General features: G+C 44.5%; 1 protein-coding gene across 2 annotated transcripts in view; it reads right to left on the bottom strand.

Annotated features, from left to right (window-relative positions):
* Positions 1 to 1,265, bottom strand: part of JMJD1C (jumonji domain containing 1C) — a 177,750-nt gene extending 176,485 nt beyond the window's left edge. The window contains exon 1 of one of the 2 annotated variants that reach the window (XM_069795964.1): positions 897 to 1,265. In XM_069795964.1, the coding sequence (XP_069652065.1) occupies positions 897 to 1,049 (153 nt within the window). In that variant the 5' untranslated portion in view covers positions 1,050 to 1,265. The remainder of the gene's footprint in view (positions 1 to 896) is intronic. The other variant, XM_069795969.1, reaches the window with a different exon arrangement.
* Between the last annotated feature and the right edge of the window lie 18,955 nt (positions 1,266 to 20,220).

Raw genomic sequence — 20,220 nt, 5'->3', positions numbered from 1 at the left:
GCCTACGTAATGCCCATTTACATAGTCATGATATTTTTAAATGTGCTTTCAGAAGCACCAAATAACACAAAAACATGGAAGGAGACAACCACAGCAGCAACACAGCACTCATTTGACCACGGAATTCACAAATAAAATAACGACCAAGTCCATGGAGCACAATAAAACTCCATTTTACAGACTATGCATTCAGCACGCTAACACAAGGAAATCCTGGTCGTGTTTCCCCCCCAGCGAGAGTGTGCCTGAGCACAACAGAGCATATCCTGGCTCCTTCGCAAACCTCCACACGCATTCCTACACCCCTTAGGAAAACAGTGACAGCGGACATAAAAGGAAGGGAAACAATGACATTCTTTCAATAACAACGTTCACCACCGCGGCCAGTACGTTCGACCCGGTCGGTCAGCGCTACACGACGACAGTTTCTGCATTCCCCTGGAACAGACGCATTCGCCCCCAGCCCGAGCTCTGCTCCCCCAGGAGCAGACCGATTTTTTCCCCCGCGGTGGCCAGGGCAGGTATTCGCCCCCCTCCCACCGCCGATGCAGCCGCAGGCGGCTGCACGGCCGGGAGCCGCAGCCGCGCCTTCGGAGGGGGCGCGAAGGGGGACCGCCGCCTCCGTCCCCGTCCCCCCGCACCGCGGCCGCACACGCCGCGGGGAAACGCGCCTCGCCCCGGCCCCGACCCCCGGCGGCGCGGGCTCCACGTCAGCCGCTCCCCGCCGCCACTTCTTCCCCCCCGCACCCGCCGCACCCCAGGCGAAGGGCTGTGTCACGCCGGGCCCGCCCGGGGCGCCCCGCTCGCCCCCCGCCGCCGCAGGCCCCGCGCCGCCGTCCTCGGCCCCGCCGCAGCCCCCCGGCCCGGCCCGGCCCCGGGACGCGCGCGGCTCTTACCGCCAGGTCGGGGCTGCGGGAGTCCCGCTGGGAGACGGCGCGGATGACCCCGGCCCGCCAGCGCCCGCTCTCCGGCGGCTCCTCGCCGCCGCCGCCGACGCACAGGAACCGCTTCCCCACCAGCTCCGGCCGCGTCTCCACCGCCATGGCCATGGCCGCCGCCGCCGCCGCCGCGCAGGCACCCGCACCAGCCGCCGAAGCCCGCTCTACTACGGGCCGCCCATGGCGGGAGCGGCGCGGAGCGGGGGCAGCAGGTACGGGGCTCTTCGCTTCAGCGGCGGGCTGGGTCGGCGCCCCTCGGCCGGGCCGGCGCCGCGGGGCCCCTCCGCCGCCGCCGCTGCCGCCGCCAGCAGCCTGACACAAACACCGAGGGGCGGGGGAGGGCCGGGGGCGCGCGCTCCCTCGCTCCCTCCCTCGCGCGCTCACCGCCGCGCTGCGGCCCCGACCACTCCGCCCACGCAGCCCACTGCCATGGAGACCGGCACCACGCGCCGTCTCCCTCCGCCAGGCAGCGCGCGCGGGGAGGGGGCGAGCGGCGCCCGCCGCCGCCGCCGCCGCCGCCGCCGCTCGGCAAAGAGTCCGGCCGCAGCGGCACCGGCACCCGAGCTGAGACGGCTCCGGGACCCCGCGGGGGAGGGGGGTTGGGGGGCTCCTCCCGCCGGCGAGGCGGGCCCCGGGCGTGCGCGGAGGGGGACGGGGGGGGGAGAGCCCCGGGCCGCCGCCCCCTGCCCAGCCCGGCGGCGGGAGAGCGCGGCCCTCACCTGCCGCCCCGCCTCACCCTCCGCGGGAGGCGCAGGGCCAGCAGCTCCGCCGCGATCGGCCACCGGCAGCCCCACAGCCCCCTCCGAACTCCCGTTCTACGGAGGGACCTCGGACGCAGCCGCCTCCGGGATGGGCATTTCCCCGCGCTTCGGTAAGCGGCCGCCCCCCTGCCCAAGCACGCCGGTTCTCCCGGCTCCCGCTGAAGGGGCATCGCTCTGAGGGCCCGGGCTGGGGGAGGGGGTCCGCCTCCGGGGCCAGGCCCCAGGAGCCCGGGATGCTGATGATCCCAGCCCTCAGAGCTAGGACTCGGTCTGCCATCTGCAGCGCCTTCCCCCCCCTCGGTTTAGCTTCTTAGTAGCTAGACAAAGACAACCATCCATCTCTACCTACTGCAAACAAGGCCACCGAACTCCATGGGAATGCAGCGTTCGTTTAGCCCGTCGCAGGCTTTCGCGGGCTTTTTTTACGCTTCAGCCCTAGAAGACATTCTTTGATACCGTTGAACGCAAGTGAACCGAGGGCACCAGAGCAGTGGGCTGGGAGACTCACGCGTGCTTCAACCCAGAGCTCGGGTCGTAACACATCACAAAGCCATGTTCTGCAGCAGTTGCTATCAGTTTATTGTTTTTTCCTCGAAGCCTGTAGTCATGCTGTAGTAACGCCATGTTTGCGGTTTAGGAGTTTTTCCTTCATGTTACCTAGAGATGTAGCTTTCATGAACCTCTGCCTTTCTCTACTGGTACGTTTGCTCTCAAGAGAGCGGGTTAATGATCTCTCATCTAGCACTAGAAAGCAAATTTGAATAGTGCTTTTTTGAAAATTAGATTATGAGGCAAAAGCAATAAATCAAGAGTGCCAACTTAGCGCATTCCCATATATTTTTCAGTGGAACAAATAACTTCTGGTACAGGAGAAGTTAATTAACAGAAAGCAAAAATAAAAAACTAATTCATCATTCACCATGACACGTTTGTTCACAGTATTAGAGTAACTTACCAGCCATAACTTTTATACAAGAACCTATAGCTGCCTGGCATCCCATTGGCAGTAGACTAGGGATGCATGGAGGTATGCTCCTTAGAAGATGTAGAAGAAACCACAGCACATTTGAGCTAAATGAGATCTTCATCCACATCTCAAGGTAATGCTACAACCGACAAAGTCGTCCTGCAGTCTTGTAAAACGAGCAAAAATTATGCCAGTAAAGAGCAGTTATTCATAAAGGGTATAAAAAGAAGTTACAAGGACAACTAAATAAATATTAATCATCTCAAAACTCTTCACAGTTTTATTAGATTCCCTCTTGTTTAGCCAAAGAGTAATTTGAGATTATTACTGAATTATAGACTTAAGTAGATTACGTTAGTGTGCAACAAACCATAAAATATGTCAAAAAAGCCGAGTTACATGATTCTAATAGACTGAACTTGTGAATTTATCACAGAACACCAAAATATTAAGAATCAAGTACTTTTCATTTGTTCCAAAAATTTACATTACAAAGTGCTGACACCAGAATTATGTTTTAGTATAGATTAGAATTCACTAAAGCCTATTGTTCAATGCTGTATCATTTTATAGTTGTTAACACCTGAAAATATCAGTAAGATCAAATAACATCAACATTTAGGTGTAAATTCCCATGGTTGGCTGTCAGTTCCCAGATGCCAAGCGAGAAGGGAAGGACCTTTGCCCAACTCCCCCCCACACCACTGAGCAGAGTGCTGCTCAAACAGCTTTTCATGTCGAGCAGGAGAAAAGAGCTTAGGGGAGTGCTTTGGCATATTGTCAGGGCAGCTTCACTCCCTGGTCCCCCTACATCTCAGCTTTTCTCCCTTTTGCAAACAGTTATTCAGCTTTGAACAGCTTTTGTTACCCGCACATGCTTTAGGAATGTCAAAATTACTATGTTCATGTGGATCAGCCTACGAGAGACCCATGGGTTGCTGAACGGGTTTTCCACCTTCAGCAAATTTATTTTCTTTGCCTCTGTTCACTTACCTATTTCTTCTTTGCTTTCTCCTTCTCTCCTTGTTTCTCTGCAAAGTGCTGGAAACCGGGAGAGAGCTAAATGCTCAGGATATAGATAAGTCAATTTAGAGCGCCCAGATGCAACAGAACAAATTAATGATACTGCGCTGTGGCCCAAGGGTTGAAGATAGGCTAGAGACTAACCTTTAGACAGTCTGTGCTCTATCACACCTCAGTAGGACTTCTTCCTTTCTCAGAAGCCTTTGCAGGTGTCAACATTAAATTCCCTTTTCAAAGCAACACCTCGTCCATTTCCTTGATAAATATCATACAATACTTGAACTGAAAATTCAAAGCACCAAAATTGGCAGAACTGAAAGGATTAGGGATGGTATGAATTGCTGCATCTTCTAAAGAGAATGACATAAGGAAGCCTCTTATAGATTACTCCAAGAAGGGCAGAACAATGGTCCCCTTTGAGCTCAGCAGCAACGTGCACAGCTGGGTGCCTGTGGGCAACACCAAAGCAGAGCTGCCACTTTCAGGCTGGAGAAGTCCAGAAAAACACTGAAGCAAAACGCCTCTAGGCTGAGCCCCAGGGAAGGGGGCTCTTCTTGGGAAACCTACCACGGGCAAACTCCCCCACTGCACTCCTGCATGGCCCCAGTGCAGCTTTGGCAGTAAATACAGCGACTGGTCAATTCGGTTACCAAGATTTACAGCAAAGTAAAAACATTCAGCCATCCAAAGGAAGGAAGAACAACACTGACACTAGATACAACGTGCTGGGTCCATCCTTTTTCATGCAAATTGCACATCGAACCAATGTTAACTGCCTGAGCCCACCTGAAAGAGGCAGCTTGGTCCTGCTGCAAAGGGTTAGAAAAAAAGCTCTGTTTTCTATCCCTTCACGCAACAAGAAAAGCTATATCCATGATTTCAGAATCACAGTGTCTTCCATCTTTTGCTGTAATTGGAAAAATATTGATGGTGCTGTTCATATCTTGGCTTCTATAGCCATATACCCCACTTCAGCTGGGCATTTAATCACCTGAAAAGACTATCATGCATGTAGTGTATTAACATTATCCTTTAAATTGTACAGATTTCTAAATAAAATATTTTTTCCTAAATATTTTCAGTCCCACTTCCCTGAAAGTATACACATCGGTCAGTTGCAAAATTAAGATCTTCACCAGGAGCTATTTCTAACTTTAAAGTTGAAGTGCAGCACAGCCTGTATTGGCAGTAATTGCACCTTCTGCACACAGATAAATACTACATTTATAAATGGTTATTTCCACTTTGCAGGAAGGAGATTGAGAGAGGAAGGCAAAATGACTTGTCACTGTCACAACTCTTAAGCAGAATGAATATTGAATCAGCTCTTCCTAAAATCCTGTGCTATATACTTTTAGATCTATTCTACCTTTCTTTGGGAGACAGCAAACATCATTTTCCCCTGAATTCAACATTTCCCAGAAATTTGGAAAAAAATCACATTTAATGTTTTCCAAGGTACGGCATCAGAAAATTAAGAAACTGTACTTAATAGCAACTTGCATAATTTGGTTTAAAAGTTTCCTAACTTGAAAATTCATAGCCAAGAAAAAAAACAGTTTTTCCTCAAACATCAGTTATTTCTACAACAAAGCTAATTTTTTATTTCCAACTGTCTTACCTTATCTTCTACATATTGTCCAAGGGCTTTTCTTAATGCAGCCTACCAAAAACATTTTCCTTGAAACCATAATTATTCGAGTGGTGAGGCAGGCGCAAAGGTTGTATTAAACACCTGGGGGTGCAAAGGTGCATGACAGTAAGAGTTGTGATCTATGGGATTACCTCCCCAGCTCTACCACCAACATCCCATATGGTGATTTACTATTACTGGCGTCACTGACTGCCTACAGCCACAACTCCATCTGGGGCTGTTGACTGATCATTCCTGATCTTTTCCTGTATCTGGGCTTTCTCACTTGTAAAAAGGCTGCAAATTTACTGCTATATTTACACTGCAGGTGAATGCAGCACCCCACCGTGCCCAGGTATTGCCTTCAGGACTTCCTCGATACCATCCTGGCTGTTGCTACAGCACACAAAGGAGGAAGATTTAAGTTTATTGCATTTGTGAATCACTCCAGCCATATCTGCATAGAAAACACAGTAGCTCACAGGGTGCCACTCCATCAATGCTGACAACAGTAAGGAACACTACTGAGCCTCCATGTGATATTTCACAATCATTTTGTAGCCTAGAACAGATGAATACTCACAGCACACTCTGATGCCAACATTTCTTTCTGTTCCAGTTAACGAGGTATCACCAAAAGATGGCTGAACAAATTAAATAAATATGGCCTTCAATACATCCCCTTCCTCAGAAGCTCGCTGACGTCTTAAGATATTAACCCATCCATACTCCTGCCTTCCTTCTTGTCACCCTCAAACACTTCCCAGCGCCTTACATTTGAGCCAGCAAAACACCACGCATAAGCATCCCACATCTGTTTTAAATACGCAGTCAGCCAGCTCAGCCCAAAGGAGCTGCAGGGGCAGGTTCCACTGAGCCCTGGAGCTGCTGAGATGGGTGCACCCCTTGTCCTCTGCTGCAGAGCTACCCCCCTCCCTCTAGCTGGGGATAGCACCACCTCTAACAGCTGCTACTGCTTTCTGCAGTAAGTATTTAACTGCAGCCTGAGGGCAGAGCATCATTAGACCAGCACTACACCTTGGTACTAAACAGCCTCTCCCGCTCCTGATGTGTTTATACCCTATAGAGGTAAAAAGTAGAGGGTGGGGGAATAGAGGTAACAAGGCTGTCAGTCTCCACCTTTCCCTGAATACCTACAGGCTTAATTCCTCAGGTGAAACTTCAGGGCCCTGCTTTGGCCTCATCAGATAATGTTTCCATCTAAAACAACCTCTTTGAATTTGCTTGGGGGAAAATGTTCTCAGTTTCTTCAGGCCACAGAGGGAAGATGCCATTTGCTGGCTGGCTGATGGTCACTCAGCACACGTGCAAGCGTTGAGAGCAAGGAAGATGCACAGACTGCAGCAGTGTAACATTTTTGTGGCTATTTTGTAGACATCCTAGTAACCTTAGATCTCCATTCAAGTTTCCTCTCTACCTTTCAGCCAGCTGCTGATGCCAGCTTGAGGCTTTAGTACTTCTCAGGAGGCAGACTGAGCTTTAGGTGCATCTGCCAGCCCCTGACAGAGCTCTCCTGGGACAACACACACTGTAATGCCCAGAAGAAAATGCCAAAACTGAGAACAAATTCTTATTTAGCTGAGGGGATATGCCTACAGAACAGAACCCCAGAAGAGATGGGGCATATTCAGACTCTGAGCAGCCTCAGCAATGCTGATGTTCCTCCTGAAAAGGCCTGCCTTTCACCAGGCTGCTCCCAGCAAGGATGGTCCTTTCTCCTGTCAATCACTCACACATAAACCCTGAAACCAATCATTCTTAAAAATGAATTAATCACCTCCCCAGGAACCTTCACCTCCAGTAGTGCTTCCTCCCACTCGCACCTAAGCTGTATAAAGGCCAGTAAGTGTGTTGCTACTGCTGGCAGAGCATTTGGTGGTAGTATAGCTGGGTGTATAGAAATGCCTGCTTCTCTTACACAAGTTCCTGGAATGCTGACTTTGTGGGTTATCCAGAGTGTGAGTATTTTTATTTGTTTTTATCTAATGGTAAATGCTTGGCTATTGCTGTCTCTGTGTTTTTACAATTATTGGGCTTCTAAGATTAGCAGATGGATAGCAGTAAAAAACAAAACAAAAAAAACCCCAAAACAAATTCCTGGAAACATAAACAACCCTCTGAAGATAGTTGTTAGTTCTATGGCAGGCTTTTATCTCAGTTTAAATATGTGCTAAAGTGTCCCAGAACTTCTTTCTGTGTTGGAAGAAAGGTGTTTATGTAGATCACTTTATGAGTAGATACTGTTACTGATGAAAAGAATAGGGTATATATAGCACTGAAATAAATGTGTAGATTTTCTTTGAATTAACTGGGAGCTGGATCCAAAGATCACTGGTATATTGTGTAGTAAAGATAAAATGGAAAACGAGCAACTGTAGCTGTCTGGAACCTGCTATTCCAAGTGCTTCAGTCCACCACGTGTGGGGTGCCGTGAGCACCTTTAACAACTCTAATTTAGGAAGCAGAAGTCTTATAATCTGATTAGTATTCTGTACATAATTTTCTCAATATTTATCTCAAAGCTTCTTATACATCTTTAAATAAACCACTACTAAGAGCTGTATTGGTGCTGTCATCCAGGTAACTTCCCGCTACAGAACCTCCAGTTTCTGGATGAACTGTGTTGGGGTTGTGACCCCTTCAGAAGTGGGGGGTCTTGCCGACAGCAGCTTTAGACTGAAATCATTTAGGTGCTGGTATTATTTATCCTGACATAATTAAGATAGGTGATGGTTGTGGTAAGGAAATGGCTTAGCATGTTGCTACATGATACACGCAATAAGAAGCTAACGAGATGCTTTGGGGTCTAGGAAAGCTCTAAAGCTGAGGTGAGAAATAGCTAAGTTTAGCTATTGTTAAACTATGCACTAGGCAGGGAAAGTGACTTGACAATGTTACTTACGGCTACTCCCTTGTCTGGAAAAAAAAACCAAACAGAAAGGTACCTGGGTCTTTCTGAAACTGAGGTAGAAAGAAAAGCTCGGGGACAATCCCTTAAAAGTTATTTTAGCTAACTTTTCTTCTCGTAAGGTTCTGTAATATCTTTTCTCCTTAATTTCCTCTGTCTTACCCTCACTCTCTTACTACTCCGCTATCCAAATTCCTTTGCGTTTCCTTAATGTAACTGTATTATCTTCCCTATATCTATATATCATTAAGCATAATTGTTTGATATCAGCTTTGTCTAAACCAGTCACTAGTGCATGTAGTAACTACTAAACTTTTCTGATTGCTATTTTTCTGTGATGCTAGTTCTTCCTGCCTCCTGCCAGCAAACTGGCTCCAAACTGGATTAAAACCAATATACAGGTTTCTTTCTTGTATTCCAGCTGCCTGTCTTGTTGAGTTTCTATGTCAGGAAAGGCTAACAAATTAGCGTTAATTGTGTCCTGTAATTCAGTAATAGCTATTATTTAACAATATTTACCTCTTTGGTGAGGATTACCTTAATATTTCATAGTGTTATATGGCACAGGATATAAACAAATAATGTTACTGACTCCATGCTGATCAAGCAACAGGGCTTTTTTTATTTTTCCTGGCACTGTTATCCCAATTAATACTACCACAAATTGTCTACTGAGCCAGTAACTTCTTTGATTAATTTACTGTTCTCATTAGAAGTGTTCCAGGGTCTGTCACATTTGTTCAGGCTGTACTCAAAATTGGTCCTGGAAAGGGAATTGATTTAAGTCTGTCCTTACTGCAAGAACTGTAATGAAACATTACATCTTATAATGACAATCTGAAAAGGCCCAGACCTACATAAGCAGAGAGACAAGAAATGACTTGCTCATCTTCTTGGACTTAAGAGCAGAAGATTGTGTTTAGTTGTTGCTGTGTCATTTAATTGAATGAAGAGATTGTCTTGGAGTCACAGACTAGCTGATATTGGAAGGGACCTCTGGAGACTGTCTAGTCTGACCCCCTGCTCAGAGCAGGGCCACCTACAACAGCCTGCTCAGGGCCATGTCCAGTCAAGTTTTGAGTATCTCCAAGGCTGGAGACATCACAGTGTCTCTGGGCAACCTGTTCCGGTGTTCAACATCACTGTGGAAAAAGTCTTTTCTTAAGTTTAAATGGGATTTCCTGTATTTCAGTTTGTGCTTGTTGCCTCTTGTCCTTTCGCTGGGCACTATGCAGAAGAGGCTGGCTCCTTCTTTACTCTGTCTTCAAAAAAATCTTCCAGCAGCCACTCTTATTTGTATTACTAATACCCTGATTATTACCAAGTCTGTATATATATTCATTACTGATTTTGTGGTCCCAAAGGCACCCAGTTCTCTGTCTGGATCCACCTCCCAGAGTTTTCTTCCTTGGGCTCCCATCCCAGCAGTGTTACCTGCTCATTACGTCTGCATCCTTGCTGCTGCTCAGGTTGTGTCTTGTGCTCCCATGGTGCTCGTGACCCTAGATCAGAAAAGGTAGAAGCATAAATTGACTCTCCTCATCTAGTTTGCTGAAGTTCAGCCAGCAGATAACTCTCTTCAGCAAATCAGCTCTGTGGATGCAGGCACAGACTAGCTGCTCTAGTGTACAAACCAGGGAGTTATCTCTCTCCCTGAGGTGAGTTCTAACTACAAGTAAAGGTCTAAAACTTAGAAAAGCACACGCTCTGTAGCTGAAGCATCACTGACAGTAAACATGATTGAATTAGGAAAAACATTCTTGGAAAGAAGGATTAGCAGAGAAAGATGTGCTCAGTCATCAGTAGTTGCAGGTATCTGCACTGCTGCTGTCCCCAGCATAACTGATGCTCAGTCACACTTTGTATCATTATTTTCCTGTTGCATATGACTTCTGGACCTGAAGCTTCTATTAATTCTAAGAGATCAGTCTCTTCAAATTTTTATCTATACAAGGACTTATCTGGTCCTGTCCCATACTACTTTGTAGGATGATATGCAGGAATCCTAAGGAGCAATCTGCTTTAGGATATGCAGGTTTGTAATATTCAAAAATGCTCTAAATGCAACACCTGCTAAAGAAATTTTAGTAAGCTGTGTGCAGGTGGTTGCGTGCAGAGGACACTGCACTGAATGCAGACTGCACAGATCTGTAGCAGACCTACCTCCCTTCAGTGAGTGCTCTGAAGGTGGGCTTGCTCTCACTATCAAGTCCTAAATCCAAGAACCTAATGGCTGCCAGAGGGAGTACTGTGCTACCCTTTCTATATTTAGATACTGATCATGCTTTAAGAGTAATATGCCAAAATACTTGTTAGCTCTAACATTAGAAGTAACTTAAGGGGGGCAAAGAATAGTAGTTGAAGATAAACTTTCATATCTCAGTCCTCTATTTTTCCCCTCACTGTCATGTTTTCTCTTTTAATCAAAATGCTGTTTCCAGAAAACTTTGCTCTAGTATTACTGAGTTGCAACAGTAACTATATGGGAATAGTCATTATTTGACCACATCTAAAGAAAGATGACCCCAAATTATAAAACATCATGTTGCAATCGTAACGGCAATGAGAGAATACAGTGTGCAGAAACTTCCCCAGCACAAGTTGGTCTGTATCTAGAAGCGCTACACGCAACCTGGACTTCAGAAAAGGCCAGCAAGTCATTTCTGCTGGCTTTGTAATCCCAGTGACGTTATTTACCTGAAACAGACTTTAGGTGACTGCACAGAACTTTATTTGAGATGACTCAGAAAGGTCATGGTGCAAGGCGGGTGGTGAGCCAGCCTGCGTGGCTGCATGGATGTCCTGGACTGGGGAGTGATCTTCCCTTTACAGGAAGAGGCCTCAAATGGCTTTTATTAAACCTGTAATTTGGGACTCTCATATGCCCAAATGTAATGCAAATCTGCTGTCTTTCTCATTTGAAATTACTGACAACATAAGGATGAAATGGAAGTTCAAGGAAATAGTTATAAACACCACCTCAGAGCCTCATGCTGACTCCAAATTTCTTATGTCTTAGCCTGCTTTGAACCCTCTAAGTTATGTCCCAGCAATTTAACACTTGTGTTTCATGTTAAGTGAACTTTTTTTATACAAAAAAGGGGTCTGAAATCACATGTTTGGTGTAACTGCTAATCCAGTTGAAGACTGGAGTCATTGATACAAGAGATTGTAGGGGTGGTTATAGCTGTAATGCAACTCACCCACAGGAAAAAAAAGTAAGGGAAGATACTAATGTCTTCCAGCATTTGCGTTAGCTACAAGACTTGTTCTATGCCAAGGATGATGGAACTTGGGCACTTCATTTGTATCTTAGAACCTAGTGGGTCAACCATGTAAACTTTACAGCCACTCAAAACCGTAAAGGTGGCTTCATGCTTTTTAATTCAGCTGATCAACACACTTAATTGTTAAGCATCCATCATTTGTGGAGTTAGTGGTCTTAAGTACTTCAGAGATCAGCTGCTGAGGTTCCTGAGTTTTGGGTTGCACTTTGGGTTTGTTGGTTTTTTCTTGTGTGTCATGCATCTTGTTGGATTGTTTTTCAAAATGTGGGAGAGAGGATGAAAAAAGAGCATGCAGAACTGTATCCATACAGGAATATGGTGGGAAAGGAAGCTATAACAAATCAGCTCCTGATTCCCATCTTTGACTTGTTGGACAATGCCTTTCACTGTCAATTTTTGATGGCTAACAGTTCTTTCTAGCAAATTCTGGGAGACCAGGGGTATGCAAAAAAGGGTAAACCTCTGTGGGAAGAAGTTTTGATTTGTCTAGACAGAACTTCCTTTGCATAATATAGATAATTGTTCCCTAGCCTCCTGCAGACTACCAGCTCAGAGCAGCTACAGCTGCAGTGTATTTATGCCTGTTAAACCAGAAGTTCTGCCTGTTGTTTTTCCTGCCTTCATCACTTTCCAGTGCTATAGTCCAGCTGTGTTATACCAGGACATTAAGTATTCAGCATCCAGAATGTCTAGACAGACTGAAAGACTGTCTGTGCTCTATTTTTCAGAGTCAACTTTCCTAAGAACCAAAAGGCTATTTGGAAAGAGAAGGTGGCAGGGTTCCTAGTATGAGATGCATCTTCAGGCTGCCTTCTGAAGCGAGTATGGAGTAACATGCTCCGGTAGGGATTTCTAGCAGTGCACAGAATTCCTGTGCAAGCCTCCCCCTGCTCCCCAGAGAGGCTTTGAGCCTTTGACAGTTATTGCTAATATCTTAAACAGCTTGCACTTGTATTCTAAGGATCCAAGACTACATAGAAACATACCCTGTTAGCTGGTAATGTCCTGTTTAAGTGACAGAGGAAAGGACTAAAGGGTGACTTCCTTGCCACAGAAGATGGGGAAGATCTTTTTGAGGCAGAAACAAATGGTTTCCATTTAAAGGATGGGACCTGTGGACCAACAGAGATATTTTGCTGTGCATATCTGCTAGTTTTAGCAATGCTAAACAAGCAAGCAAATGAAAAAGCCAAACTTTTTTTCCATATAATTTTCTGTATAACCTTTGTCATATTTTTCAGTGCTGGCCTTAGTCACTCTCTATATAGGAAGAAGCAAGTACTTGTATCGTGCAGGGTGGAAATGAACATTGCCTCTAGAAGCTTTGTAAACAGAAAGTTAGATACAATACAAGGGCTGATGATCCTGTTGCTGTTAATCTACCTGCACACTCTGTATGATTGTGCTATATATCATAGAAGCCTTAAGCTTTGATTTCAGACCCCAGGACAAGCCTGTGAGGCTTTGTCAGAGGTGGAGGGGAAGGGAGGGTAGTCAGCCTGCATGGCATTGGCTGCTGAATCCTTGTGCTGTGTCCAGGAGTGAGGACACAAGGGTGCTCCTATCCAGGCCATGCCTTTGGGGTCCGTTCCAGCTCCCCCTTCCCTGGGTGGCTGAAGATTCCTGGGGAGCCTTGTGCTAACCCTCTTAACTTCCAGCTAGGGAGAACAGTACCCTTGTGTAAGTGCTTAATAACCCAGGCTCTTTAAAGCAAAGTAAATTTTGCTGTATTAATGAAAGGTGAGCCCTCCTAGAACAGAGAATATCAACAAAGCCTTCAGACTGGTAGCCAGGGTATTGAGAAGCAGCACGTGTGAAAGATGCCTGGATCAAAGAGGACAAACAACTGAACGTGAGTACCCTATATGACAGAGCAGCTAAAAGGATAACATTTTGTTGCCACTATTAATGAGAATAAGAAGTAGGTAGCAGATTTATTATCTTATGCCATTCAAAGTCACACAGAGTTAACAGAAATCCAGTTACAATGTTCAGTATATGAAAGTGCTGGGAAAATATGGGGTTTGAGCTAGAAATTTACCATAAAGCATTTAGGGACTAGGAAAAAATAAGTCATTTAAAGAAGCTTGCAGTTTAATTTGTCAAGAGATTGAAAGGTGACTTAAGCATGCATAAATCCTTGTGGAGAGATAACGAGTATGAAAGAGCTCTTTAATCTATTACTTAGAGCATAGCAAGAACCAATGGCTGGAAACGAAAGGCAAATTCAAAGTTTAAAACCATGTGCTTAGTTTCCTATAGGGAAAAACAATTTACTGATGAAAACTTTAAAAAAAAAAAAAAAATCAATGTTCTGATGCCTTCAAATCAATATCCTTTGCTGGCAGCACTGCTTCTAGAAGACAAAGGTTATCTGACACAACACGTGAATGAACAATTTCTGTGTCTTGGGTTTAAGTCAGATGAAATGATTTGATACTCCCAGTTTTAAAATCTATAAAAAGAGACCTTTTCACCAATTCAGGGGAGAATGCAGAGAGAGGACAATTCTTGAGAGAAAAGGAACCCAAGCAATGAAGAGGCAGAAAGCATTGCTCCAAGAAAAAAAAAAAATCAGGATACTGTAAAATAGAACAGCTTCCTTAAATGCATTTGTTGGTCAGCAGTTTTGACTAGACCTGTCTTAGGATGAATGAGGAAGGCATAGTGAAGTCTGTTGGCTGAAGACTAACTTTTGGTTCTACTTAGGAATTGCTATCCTGGCTCATAGCAGTGGTCCCCCTGAGTAGCTCTCCCACCTAATCATGCTGTGCTGCTCTGGAAGGGTGGGAGAGGGAGAGAAGGAATGGCAAAACCGATAGCTCACTGTCCTTTGCAGGCAACCTTTTGACTTGCTGGATAATGTATGATGTAGTCCTTCAGCTCTTGGTACTGATTAGGCTCCTCTAGAGCTGGGGGGTGGGGTGGGGGGTGGGCTCTGCATTTCAGTAGAGTGTTGGAAGTAATAAAGGGAATCTCAGGGTTTAGAAAATGTGCCATAAGGAATTGGGGTTGCTTCTTCAAGGGAAGATGTAATAGCTTAAGTACTGGTTTCAGTTTTTGAAGTTGCTGCAAAAGGAAATTAACATTTTCCTTCCACGCTTGGGGAAACATGATAGAAACTCCTGAATACGCCTTGACTCAGCTTAATTTTGATACATGGAAAAGCTTCCCAGTAAGATAATGAAGGGCTAGTAAAAATAGCTAAGAAAAGGTGAGTAATCCTTGTTGAAAGGCTTCAGGAACAGGTAGGACAAGATATCTGTCCAAATGACATGGGGTGATCCTGGTTTTGTTATGAAGCAGATAAACTTGGGGTCCTTTCTGGTTCTAACATTATTTTTTTTTTTTCTACCTCTCTTGGGCTGATGGCCATGGGCTGGTGCACTGTTTAGCTGGAGGCTATGACTTTCTGCAAATGGATATTGTGCTGAACAAGGTTCTAAGTGTTGCCAAAGAATGTACATCTCCTCTTCATTTTAAGTAAAATCTATCAGCCAGTTCAAAAGGCAAACATTGTTCCCTGATAAAACGCAGCTGGTGTGCATATGAGCTTAGTCAGCAGACTATAAAATAGCACAAGCTTTCCATAGTGATCAGAAACATCAAAAGCAGAAAGTGTATTTAAAAAAAAATCTCCAACAGATTGCTATAATTATTAAATGCGATGCATCAAGTAATGATGGAATATAGCTGAGATGATATTACCCAGACAGGAAGAAATAATATGGCTTTGGTTTGTGTCTCTGTATACAGATTTCAAAACCCAGAGAGAGGGTGGATCATCGGATACCAGAGTATGTGTAGCCCATCATTTAAAGTGGATTTGCTCTCATGAGAGAGACATGTATTTACTGTAATATTCAGCTGCAGCTGCTGAACAATTTAACAGCTTTAATGCCACTCTACTTGGGAACAGGGGGAAAATAAACTATACAAACCTGTCCAGTGGACTGCCCTACTGAGATGCACTGGTGTATAACCCTGGTGTGTGGTTACACTTATGACAGAGTAATGTTTGCAGGTCCATGTGCAATACATGTCAAAAACCTTCCTGCCTATAACTTATCAGGGGAGTGAGACGTATGGCACTGCTACTTTGTGAAAGTCTTTCAGGTACTCTTGATGATCTGGAAATCAGCTCCCCTGTTGCCTCTGCTTGTCCTTGTGGGGCTGCATCTCATATGCTTTCAACTCCAAATGGAAGCAATAAGGTAGGATGGACATATGACTGCTGCCAGGAGAACAAGTCTCAGATGGAGCCGTTCTGAACTCTCCCCTTCCTTTTGAGATCACATTTCCCTTCAGAAAAAAATTCTAAAGGGTACTCTTATGTTTCTGCTAAGAAACAAGGAATTGGAGGCATTTAACTCATTGCAACCAGTCTTTAAAAACTGAGAAAACCAATCAACAGTTGCATGATAAGCCTTTTCACAGCATGGTGAAGTGAAAAAAAAAAAAAAGTAAGCAGCGTACTCTTTTAAATTTGTACTTTTAGTTAGATTAATTGGATTTGGTCTGAATTGCCTGGTTCTAGTCTATTATGCTGCAATCAAAACAGGCTAGTGCTGGAGTGATGAAAATGGTTTGGCTTTATATTGACAGAGCTGTTCTGGATTTCTTTCCATGCTCCATCTTGGCCTTACCTGCTTTCCCTGACCTATAACTCACTGAATTAACAGTGCTAGACCTCATTCTTTTGTAGTCTTGGGGGAAACAAAAAAAAACTCTGGGCCTGTTCTTGCATTTGCTAACTTCTCTGCTTGCAAAGATTTCCCTCTACTATGCAGTTCAGTCATCCTACAACCCCAGCTAGATGCCTTTTTTTAACTCCAAATTCTGTATTGCTTAAAATTCAGTACTGACTGAAATTGTCAGGGCCCAAATAGTCAAGAAACTGAATTCAAGAAACACCCCACTCTACCCGCCACAAACCATGAATTTAACATCATGTTCCGGTTGCTGTTTGAGTTCTCAGGCTTCATGTTTGCAGCTATATCTGCTAACAGGAGGTGAAGAAATTACTCAAAACCTAAGGATTTTACTTATTAATATAGAAGCAAGAGCTTTAAAAGAAATGTCAGACTGTGTGTAAAAAAAACCTGTGAGAACAACAGGGGTTAAACCTACCAGATTATTAAAAAAAAAAAAAAGGCAGAAATACCCATTTTAAACTTTTTTCTTTTCCTTTTTTCATTAATTTGGATGCTTCACATTCCTAATTTGAAATATTAATAAATTAACAAACATGTTTCTGAAAAAATAAACTTATGGCCTCTTGGTATGCTGTCTGCCTCTGTGTTGGAAAAAGAAAAAATCACTTAAGACACAGCTGTGTTAAACACCAGCTGGCTTTGCCATGTTTCCCAGTGAGATGCTGCACTGGGAGGCTGGAACACACATGTGAGCAAGAAGTGGCATGTCCATAATTTTGCGCTTCAGCTGCTTTGATTTCATAAAATGTCCCCAGTATTGCCCAATGATCACTGTCAGATGAAATTCTATTCAGGCAGTGAGACTGCTGGGCTGTTTGTCAAGTGATAGGAGCATACCTTTGCTGTCACTTCATGCATAGGAAAGATACATGAAGAGTTAAATATTTGAAGGTAGCATAAACCATAAATTTCAACCATATTCATTAATAATCAGTTATGGGAATTGCACCAACTTGGAGCATTCCAAGAAATAGTCATCTTTACCCATTCTGTATTCTGTTGTTTCAACAAATAAACTGGTATCATCTGTTCCATATTCTGGCTCCAAAATTACAAACATCTCTGTTATGGTTCAGTAACTGAAAGAATTCTGTAATTTTTTTGAATTTCAAATTGTTCTGTATTTAAGGCTCATGTAGAATATATTCATTTAAAACAGCAAAGCTAAGAAAAACCCAGCACCATGATTAACATACATGCATTTTTGGGGAGCTGTGTGAAAGTGGTGCTGTCTTTGGGGAGCTCATCCTCCTAGTGCAGCGAACCAAATCCCATAAATCCCACAGTCAGCATCAAAAGCTCTGTCAGAAACTAGCTAGCATCTTCAAAAATGTTCAAATGCTGTTTTCAGAGCTGCAAAGTACAAAACATGTTTCTTTACCTGTAAAGGAGGTGAAAGTTCAACATTAATGTTTGTATACATACATTGTGTTTTATCAAAGAAGTTCAAAGAATATTGAGGGCAGGTGACCTTTGCAAGTGATTACACTGTTAAAACTATTTAAAGCAACTTTTAACTATATCAAGTGGCTTGGGGGGGGCGGGGCTTAAATATATCCTATAATGAGATAGCTGGAAGTCTCTTCCTTTCATAAAAATAGACAGACATATGAGTAAGACATCCCAGGTTTGAATAAGTACATGGCATGGTTTTAATTGCTACACTGCTCCCTGTGTTTCTGCTGTGCAGGAGCGTGAATTATTATTCTCTGTGAACTGGAATACAGGGAAGTCCATGTGGCATCCTTGTGCCTGTCTGCTGGGGGCACAGAAAACACCACCCAGCTTCTTGCACTGAACTAACTCTCAAAATGTTCTATGAAATAAAGCGTAACCTTCTTAGGAAGATAAATTATTCTTAGGAGCCATCTGCCTTTACCTTTTAAAAATGCCTCTTTAAATGTAAATTTAGCTTTCCACCAGAGACAGTATTGCCATGGCAACAAACACAAGAAAAATAAATGTCTTTATACAAAATAAAGAGTGGTTTTTCTCTTAAACATACTCCACATAAAATATGAAGCTATGGAATTAATGTATACGCTATCTCAGCCAGTAAAAAAAAGTATCAGTCTTTTCCTCGAATGGTTCTCTGAGATAGTATCAAACACATGGTTGCTTGCAGTGAAGAAATCTATTGTAATCTTATTTAATATGCTATTAACCAGAGCTCTCATCTTGCTCTAGATGGACTGGAATGCTACAAACTTCAGCAGAGTGTTATGCAGGCAGCAGGATCTGCCTGGCAGTTTACACAACTGGAGTCTAAAACGTAATCTCTCCCAAGTAATTTATATTATGAATGCTTTCCTGTGCAAGTTTGCTTTGTACAGTCTACCACTGGAGACGTTTGTTATTCAAGGGGCATATAAGTAGGGGTTCAGATTTCTCCTTTCTTTGAATGCAACGAAGAACGCATTCAGGTTAGGCCTGTTTCGAAAATAAGATTGATGAGTGGTGTCCTTTGAATTGCCCACAAAGAAATTCCTCTCTACCTCTTTCTGCATTGGTTACCCCCTACAGAGGTCAAGGTAAGGAGAGACCCAAGATGCCCAATATCATTATTTTCAAGACCCAAATCCCTGCATGGTAAAAATGAAGTTTATATTACTGCACACCTTCCCATTTCAAGCTTCAAATTTCACAGTATACAACTATAGCAATGGTTTTCAAACATTGTCATTGTTGAAATGTTCCATGTTTGTTTTTTACATGTTTGTTCCATTCACCTTCTTCTTTCTTTCCCAAGTCACTTTTAGCCTTTTGACTACACATGTTGCGTTTGAAGGCTGCAGAGGAGTGAAGATTCCTGTGGCTGGGTTTTACTGGTTTGAGGAGGTGAGGAATTCTGGCACCTGCCTGTGGGACAGAAACTACCCTGCACTCATCTTGCACCTCTCATCTGAATAAGACAATAGCTTACAAAGATTAAGCCATTTCTTCTCACTGTATGGCAGGCAGGAAAACTATGTATTATCCTCACTTAAAGACATGTTGAAGAACTGATTTCTGCTACAGACTGAGATGCTGACCTTGGCATGTCATTCACTGTGAGTGTCAGCAGGGATGATGCTGAAAATGGTAACCTCTTCTTTCTCTACCTTAACTGCCAAGTGGCATGTTCAGTAGCATCGGCATCTGTCACTTCAGCTATCCCTCTGTTACATTTGTTGGTATCAGAAGAGTAAAGTTGAATGTTTCCAGTGATGGCATGGGCAGAACTTTCTACAACCTCTTCTCCTGAGAAAAGATGAAGCAGTCTGTTTCAGCAAAATGTCCTTTTACGCGTACAAACAGTTCTGCATGAAGTGTAAAGCTGGTATGCAGAGACGGATTGCAATGGCTTAGCTAAGGTATGGGGGAGTAGTCAGCTTCTGCGTGTCTTGACCTGCCAGACCGTGAGCTTGCCAAGTATCTGGACTGGGTCACATTGTGGACCGTCGTGCCTTAGGCAGCAGCCGACAGCAAGGTGTCTAGCGAAGGAACAAAGGTCACAGGGCGCACAGGCACTAATCCTTCCCTCCCGGTCACCTGAAGTGTTGGATCAACTGCACCTAGCAGTCTGCGTGGCCCATGTAAGGACGTGTCCTTAGACAGCCTTTGGGACCGAGTGCTTGAAAACAAGTATGGAGGACAAGCACCTTCCCGCAGCAGCTTAGACGGGTGCTGGAGCCCCACGGGAGTCAGCTCTGCTCCGAGGGGACAGCTTTAGCCCGTGCGAGCCAGCTAAAATACTGTGGCCTTACCTAACCCCTCTGGCAGGCACAAGTGGCTTGGCACGCTCTCTCCCACTTTAGGCCAGCAAAGGGCAGCGTTAGGTGGCTCGGATGTGCGAAAGGAACGTTTTGACGCGTCCTACGGGAACGCAAGGAATCGGCGAAGGCAAGGGGCGAGCGTCCCAGCCCGCCCTTCTCGCTAGAGTTGGTCACGGTGCTTGGAAGGGAAGAGATGAGCAGAGGAGAAAGGG

Source organism: Haliaeetus albicilla, chromosome 11 (assembly GCF_947461875.1).
Source record: "Haliaeetus albicilla chromosome 11, bHalAlb1.1, whole genome shotgun sequence".
Taxonomy (NCBI): domain Eukaryota; kingdom Metazoa; phylum Chordata; class Aves; order Accipitriformes; family Accipitridae; genus Haliaeetus; species Haliaeetus albicilla.
The sequence above is the reverse complement of the archived record's forward strand: the minus strand, read 5'-3'. Positions and strand labels throughout refer to the sequence as shown.